This window comes from Theropithecus gelada, chromosome 2, assembly GCF_003255815.1.
Source record: "Theropithecus gelada isolate Dixy chromosome 2, Tgel_1.0, whole genome shotgun sequence".
In the NCBI taxonomy this organism is placed as follows: domain Eukaryota; kingdom Metazoa; phylum Chordata; class Mammalia; order Primates; family Cercopithecidae; genus Theropithecus; species Theropithecus gelada.
The window spans coordinates 92,668,623-92,676,531 of NC_037669.1; the positions used below are offsets into that span (position 1 = coordinate 92,668,623).

The window sequence follows — 7,909 nt, forward strand, 5'->3', positions numbered from 1 at the left end:
AAAAAAAAAAAAAAAAAAAAAAAAAAAACCGTCTCTACTAAAAATACAAAAAAATTAGCCGGGCCTGGTGGGGCACCTGTAATCCCAACTACTTGGGAGGCTGAGGCACGAAAATTGCTTGAACCCAGGAGGCAGAGGTTGCAATGAGCTGAGGTCATGCCACTGCACTCCAGCCTGGGCAACAGAGTGAGACTGTCAAAAAAAAAGAAATGAAATGAAAGGAAGGGAAGGGAAAGGGAGAAAACGGTAGGAAGAGATGGAGCTGTCTGTGTTTTCCCATGAGTCTATCAGGCGAGTGCTTCATAGTAACCTCTATAAGGAATGATTTTTTTTTTTTAAATCATACATGAGGCTTTTAATGGGAGAAATAGTTGTGGACAGGAATTGGGGATTCAAATAAGAATCCCCTTTTAATGGTGATTTCGCAGTACTAATACCCTTTCAGACAAACCTTCCCTGTAAGCCATGGAGCACAATCTGGACTGAGTTGTGGTCCTTTTACTGACTTTTACTTACTGACTTCCTTTTAAAGTCCTCTCCATTCCCTGTGGTCTGTGCTTGGCATTGTATATCCTCAGGAAGACATTTGACAATCTACTGCTCACCCAAACTAACCAGAGTGAGTGCTTTATTTTAAGGAACCTTTGCCATTTCATTTACAGCCACCTTCTTGCCAGTGTTTAGAATAATCAGTCATTCCACAGATCTACCCCCATTAACACCCTCCCTCCAAAAAACTCAGAATACAAAAAGCTAGACGTAGAGATTATTACAGATTATTGCTCTGTTGGTATTTCAGATCCTCTGGAAGGTTGGATATTTATCTGTATTTAGGAGTTGGATTTAAGTTGATCCCTTTCTTATACCCCTTTCTAGTATACTTATAGTACTTTAAATCTCCCTCCACAGGTCAGATACCAGGCCCAGGTTCCATGATGCCCGGGCAGCACATGCCAGGCCGCATGATTCCCACTGTTGCAGCCAACATCCACCCCTCTGGGAGTGGCCCTACCCCTCCTGGCATGCCTCCAATGCCAGGAAACATCTTGGGACCCCGGGTATCCCTGACAGCACCTAACGGCATGTGTAAGTAACACGGTAGGGGGATGCATTATCCCAGGGTCTGTTCTGGAGGGCTGTAGATAAGGGAAGGAGGCTTTGTTCTCTCGCCGAGATTTGGCAGGTCCATGGATGATGCAGTCTGTGACAGTGGCTTCTAGAAGACCCGTTTTCAGTCTTTGTTCTTAGGCACCCCTGATGGACAGGTGCACAGATGACAAAATGCTTCTAATCAGGGTTGTGCCTTTATGGCATGCACTGTCGGCATTGGGGCCAAAAAGATATTCCTCTGTTTAAGCCTGTCTCGTTATGACTCTCAACAGACATGTAGAGCTACTGGTGGTGGTTTTCCCTACAGCAGCCTTTTGTGGATACAGGGTTCAAAAGTGATGTGTGTAAAGAAAAGAAGTGAGTTTAGAGCTGGAATAACATATGTTTCTTGTAGCCATTCTTGATGTATTAGTAGTGGCTGTGTAGGCTAAGAAAGTAGTATTCGGGGTCTGTGTTGAGAGGAAATACGAAGTCCCAGCAAGCTCAATGAAGAAAGCACTGGTGCTGCTAAGTGATAGTTGTCTGAGGCTGTGTTTAGAGGCCAGGTCATTTCTCCCATAGGCTCTTGCTCAGCTTCAGCCTTGGCCTGAGGGTTGTTTCAGAGACCCTGGCCTGCCTTTTACTCCAGAAGGTCTTCCCAGTGAGGATGATGCTGAAATGCAACCAATAGTGGGTCGGGTACCCCAGCCACATCTGTAATCTTAGGTTCATGTAGAAGTTCACGTGTGGCCAAAAGTTTAGCTACTATTTATAGTTCAGAGAGATAGGAAGCATAAGAATTCTTGCTCTGTAGGAGCTTTAGTTGGGAAAACAAGAAATGAAAACTTGGATAGAACTTAGCAAATGTTACATGAAGGCATATAGAACTTACCATAGGTTACATGAGACTACAATGTACCTTAAGTACACTGTAATACTCTGGGAGGTTTCACGGACTGAGATGTGTCTTACTCTTCTCTGGCCCCCAGAGTCTGGGACAAAGTAGATACACAAAAGAAAGACACTAATTTATCTAGGTATATAAGATCACAACATGGCCGGGCACGGTGGCTCAAGCCTGTAATCCCAGCACTTTGGGAGGCCGAGACGGGCGGATCACGAGGTCAGGAGATCGAGACCATCCTGGCTAACACGGTGAAACCCCGTCTCTACTAAAAATACAAGAAAATTAGCCGGGCGAGGTGGCGGGCGCCTGTAGTCCCAGCTACTCTGGAGGCTGAGGCAGGAGAATGGCGTGAACCCACGGGGGCGGAGCTTGCAGTGAGCCGAGATCGCGCTACTGCACTCCAGCCTGGGGCACAGAGCAAGACTCCGTCTCAAAAAAAAAAAAAGATCACAACAATTTTTTTTTTTAATTACCTCCCTTAAGCTAGTGGTCAGAGGTTGTATAGTACAGTTGGTACTCTTTTTCTTGGCAAGAAAATGTTTGCCAAGCCACCCTGCAAACCGTACATAAATGAACCCGCCTGTCAGGAGAGTTGACCAGTTTTCCATCCCTATTGCAGAGGTAGTGTCACTGGTCTTTACCAATTTACCACTGTCATGCCCTGCTGGTCACGCATGTTTTGCACTTCAGGATTCCTTCCCAAAGGAACCTCAGTAGAGCTCCTTGAGAATGTGGAGGGTTTCAGGTGGAACCTTCCCACCTGCTGCCTCGTTCCTACCATAAGTCAGTGCTCTAGGAATTCTGAGCCATGTGAATTGGTTCTAGGATACGAGGTAGGCCACACTGGATGAGTTGCTTCTCCACTTCAGCCCTTCATTTCCTCCACTGAAAGATGACACAAGGGATTAGATCAGTGAGTTTCAAAATGCTTTGAAGAGTCTTAAGGGTTTGGTAGAAACCTCTTGGGCATAGAGTTGGGTGAATTGATTGGTGAGCAAGGCTGCACTTTGTTTCATATGTTTTCAATTCTGGCAAGATCTAGGGGTTTTTAAAACCCAGATTAAATGATCTCTAGGGTTCCTTTGTACACTAAAGCAGCTAAAGTTGACATAGGAAAGAGTCCCAGACACTCATACTAATTGTTCCCTTCAGGACATGACCTAGTTTGGGCCAAAAATCGAAGGACTGCAGTTCAGGAGCTGTGGAGGCCTCCCTGGACTATCCAGTTTGTCAGCAACTGCCTCAAGTGAAGCTCTCTGGCCCTGGTGGAGACATTTAAATAGCAAGAATTTATTGATAATCTCTTGTGTGCCCAGCTAGGCTAGGGACTATGGGAGAAAGAAAAATAAGACATAGAACTGTCCCAGGAAGGAGCTTGTTATTTAACTGAAGAAATAAAATTAGAACCACTGAAATACAATGAAATCAAAATTAACTTCTGAACAATTCGTGGAAGGAGTTGGCCTGGAAGGAGGGTGGGGGAAATTCAGACACCTCCCACTCCCCAGCCACTAGGGTTAGGCTAAGCAACATGAGCAGCGCCCTGGAGATTCAGAAGGAATTGACCTGCATAGACCACAGTGGAATCAATGCCTCAGAGGGTGCATTGGTTGCCTGCCACTAAGAAAATGACTTCTGTGTCTTTTTTTCATTGAGTAGGCTCTTTCCTCTAAGTCCCTTGTATTTCCAGCAATAACGAGTTACTCTTGGATATGTTTGCAGATCCCCCTCCACCACAGCAGCAGCCGCCGCCACCACCACCTGCAGATGGGGTCCCTCCGCCTCCTGCTCCTGGCCCACCAGCCTCAGCTGCTCCTTAGCCTGGAAGATGCAGAGAACATCCACGCCCACCACCATGAGCTGGAGTGGGGATGACAAGACTTGTGTTCCTCAAACTTTCTTTGGTTTCTTTCAGGGTTTTTCTTCTCACAGCTCCAAGCACGTGTCCAGTGCCTCCCCATTCCTCTTACCACCCCTCCTTCTGACACTTTTTGTGTTGGGTCCTCAGCCAACACTCAAGGGGAAACCTGTGGTGACAGTGTGCCCTGGTCATCCTTAAAATAACCTGCATCTCCCCTGTCCTGGTGTGGGAGTAAGCTGACAGTTTCTCTGCAGGTCCTGTCAACTTTAGCATGCTATGTCTTTATCATTTTTGCTCTCTTGCAGTTTTTTGCTTTGTCTTATGCTTCTATGGATAATGCTATATAATCATTATCTTTTTATCTTTCTGTTATTATTGTTTTAAAGGAGAGCACCCTAAGTTAATAGGAACCAAAAAATAGTGATGGGCAGAAGGGGGATAGCCACAGGGGACAAACCTTAAGGCATTATAAGTGACCTTATTTCTGCTTTTCTGAGCTAAGAATGGTGCTGATGGTAAAGTTTGAGACTTTTGCCACACACAAATGTGTGAAAATTAAAAGAGATGTGGAAGGAGAACCTCAGTGATTTTATTCCCTAGTGAGGCCTCTGAGGGCCTCCACACTGCCTGGCAGAACATACCACTGAACTAGTATGTGCTAGAGGAGAGCACAAACATCCACTCCTTCCCTAGGCCCGCTGGCTCTGGTTTTCTATGCAGATGATTCATTCGATTGGGGGTAAGTGTTTTGTTTTTCTGGGGGCAATTTGACCTTTGAGGGTTGTAATATTGGGAAGCATTCCTTAGTTTCCTCAACTAGCCTTGAAAGTTAGGAGTCTTGGGTAATGACCCCTGCAATGAGTCTAGCCTACTATTCACTGCTTTGTGTGCATTTTTTTTCTCCCTCTTTAAAAAACCCTTTACAAGAAAAAAAAAAAAAAAAAAAAAAGTAGATAGTGCTGAATATTTTAGCTCGTGAAACTTGGTTAGGATGGCTGGGGGTACAAGTCCCCAAACTACCTCTTGTTACAGTAGCCAGGGAGTAGAATTTCATGAACCGGTACTTTTAAGGTTAGGATGGGATGGGAAAAGTGAAGCAGGATATTAGCTCCTTGTACCTTCTCCCTTCCATTTCTGAGAATCTCACATTCCATCTATCACAGGGTTTTCAAAGAGATGCTGAGGGTAACAAGGAACTCACTTGGCAGTCAGAGCATCATGCTTTGAGGTTTGGGGTGCTCAGGCTGGGAGGGTAGAATGCCATTCCAGAGGACAAGCCACAAAAATGCCTTAATTTGAGCTCGTATTTACCCCTGCTGATAAGTGACTTGAAAGTTCCCGGTTTTCTCGTCCTTCCCTCCCTCCTGTCCTTCCATGTGTGGGGAAAGGGTGTTATTGGTAGAGCTTGGTTTCCAAAGCGCCTGGCTTTCTTACTTCACATTCTCAAGTGGCAGTTTCATTATTTAGAATGCAAGGTGGACATCTTTTGGATATCTTTTTCTATATATTTTCTAAAGCTTTACATATGAGAGGGTATAGGGAGGTGTTTATAAAACACTTTAGAACTTTTTTCCTTAATATCAGAAAGCAAAAAAAAAATAAAACCACAATTGAGATTTGCCTTTCAAACCCTCAGGTTTGCCTCTAACCAGGTGTCCCTGGTCACCATCAGAGTACTGGAATACTGGAACCGAGGAGACCTTGGTCCTTTTGTTTTTGTTCTGGACTCTTGGGAGTGGAAATGGGAATGAGTTTATTCCTACTGGAGTTTAGTTCCAATGCATTTGGCTCCAGAAAGACCCCAGTGCCTTTTGACAATGGCCAGGGTTTTCCCTACTTCCTGCCAGTCTTTCCCAAAGGAAACTCATTCCAAATACTTACCTGTTCCCCTGGAGTCCTAGAAGGAAAATGGAATTCTGGTTCATACTGTGGTCCCTTGTAACCTCAGGTCTTTAATGTGATCACTTTCAAATTTAAAAGATCCAGGTGGAAATATTTTTACTATAATAATAATTCTACAAAATACCTGAATTCTTAACACTGTTATATTTCAGTATAAGTGGTGGCTTTTTCTTTTCATGTCTTTGATCTGGTTTTATTCCTGTAATTCACAGCCACCTGATTTTGTGAAGGGGGGGAATAATACGTGGTTTTTGTACAAACATGTTTCTCAGTGTGTTGTTATTTTGGAGAAAATGAGGGGAGGGAGTTTGGCGAGATTGGAGAAAATGAATGAAGAAGGCCTAATCTCCCTCTTTTTCAGTGAATAAATGGAACACCATTTCTGGATTCTAGTCCCATTCTCTGCATTCATATACCAGTTTCTTCATATATCCTATGAAGAACCTAAACATTTGGCCCCGCCTTGTCTTGGTTTGGTCGGCAGTTAAAATTCTGTGACTCGGGCTTCCTTTCTGACTGCCCACCTGCGTGATGTGTAAGGAACATACATTTTGAGCATACCTCACCCAGTGTTCATTTGCATGGTCAAAGTGAAAATGAGTGGAAGTTCTCCAAAAATGATGGCCAACATCCTGGCACCTCCTGGTGTGAGAAATAGCTTTCCTTAGTGAATGGGATAATGTTTGTCAGGATGCAGTTTAGACAGTCCCAAGTTGGAGGCAGGCCTTGAGGGCAGAAGGTTCTGTGAACCTTGACATACTCTAAGGACAGTAAACCCTGTGCAGAAAAAAGAAGTGATTGTTTTCAGGATGCTCATAAATCCAGTGAAGCAAAAGAAGAGGATTCTGTGTCTGCCATGAGATGAATGCCCTGCTCTTCACAAAAGTGTGCCTCTAATAAAGAGAGCCAAAGCCAGCTGGGTCTCACCAGATTCCTGTACTTTCTCAAGGGTGATGGGGAAGGTTAATCCTTTATTCAAACTAAAGGCTGGTTTATAAACTTGAGTGTGAATTATTTTTAGGATATTGGAGGACATGCATGATCAACTAGTCTTACATAGGTTCCCTGGGTCCTTACCATGGAGTAATTCCCCCACATTCAATTAAGAATAGTTTAGGCTGGGTGCAGTGGCTCACGCCTGTAATCCCAGCACTTGCATTTTGGGAGGCCAAGGTGGGCCGATCACCTGAGGTCAGGAGTTTAAGACCAGCCTGGCCAACATGGTGAAACCCTGTCTCTAGTAAAAACAAAAAATTAACCAGGCATGGTGGCGTGCACCTGTAATCCCAGCTACTCGGGAGGCGGAAGTTGCAGTGATCTGAGATCGCACCACTGCACTCCAGCCTGGGTGACAGTGAGACTCCATCTCAAAAAAATTTTTTTTTAGAGATGGGGTTTTGCTCTGTCACCCAGGCTAGAGTACAGTGGCATGATCATAGCTCATTGCAGCCTTAACCTCCTGGACTCAAGTGATCCTCCTGCCTTAACCTCCCAAAGTGCTGGGATCACAGGCGAGAGCCACCACGCCCAACCAAATTTTGCTTGTTTTTGTTTTTGTTTTTTTGAGACACAGTCTCGCTCTGTTGCCCAGGCTGGAGCGCAGTGGCGCCATCTCGGCTCACTGCTGCAAGCTTCACCTCCTAGGTTCCCACCATTCTCCTTTCTCAGCCTCCCAAGTAGCTGGGACTATAGGCACCTGCCACCACGCCCGGCTAATTTGTTGTTGTTGTTTACTATTAGTAGAGACGGGGTTTTGCTGTGTTGGCCAGGATGGTCTTGATCTCCTGACCTCGTGATCTGCCCATCTCGGCCTCCCAAAGTGCTGGGATTACAGGCGTGAGCCACCACGCAGCCCAATTTCGCATTTTTAACAAGTTCCCAGGAGATGCTGATGAAGCTGGTCAAAGAACCAACCTTGGAGAGCTAGTGGTTAAGAAGGTCGTATGATAGAGCAAGATCCCTACAGTTCCTTACAGTTTTTTTTTTTTTTTTTTTTTTTTTTTTTTTGAGACGGAGTCTTGCTCTGTCGCCCAGGCTGGAGTGCAGTGGCCGGATCTCAGCTCACTGCAAGCTCCGCCTCCCGGGTTCACGCCATTCTCCTGCCTCAGCCTCCCGAGTAGCTGGGACTACAGGCGCCCGCCACCTCGCCC

The 7,909-nt window shown here is 45.3% G+C and overlaps 1 protein-coding gene across 3 annotated transcripts in view; it reads left to right on the forward strand.

Annotated features, from left to right (window-relative positions):
* Positions 1-6,146, forward strand: part of SMARCC1 (SWI/SNF related, matrix associated, actin dependent regulator of chromatin subfamily c member 1) — a 202,416-nt gene extending 196,270 nt beyond the window's left edge. For all 3 annotated transcript variants that reach the window (XM_025374994.1, XM_025374993.1, XM_025374992.1), the window contains exons 27-28: positions 910-1,086; positions 3,719-6,146. In XM_025374994.1, the coding sequence (XP_025230779.1) occupies positions 910-1,086; positions 3,719-3,816 (275 nt within the window). In that variant the 3' untranslated portion in view covers positions 3,817-6,146. The remainder of the gene's footprint in view (positions 1-909; positions 1,087-3,718) is intronic.
* The last annotated feature ends 1,763 nt before the right edge of the window (positions 6,147-7,909 follow it).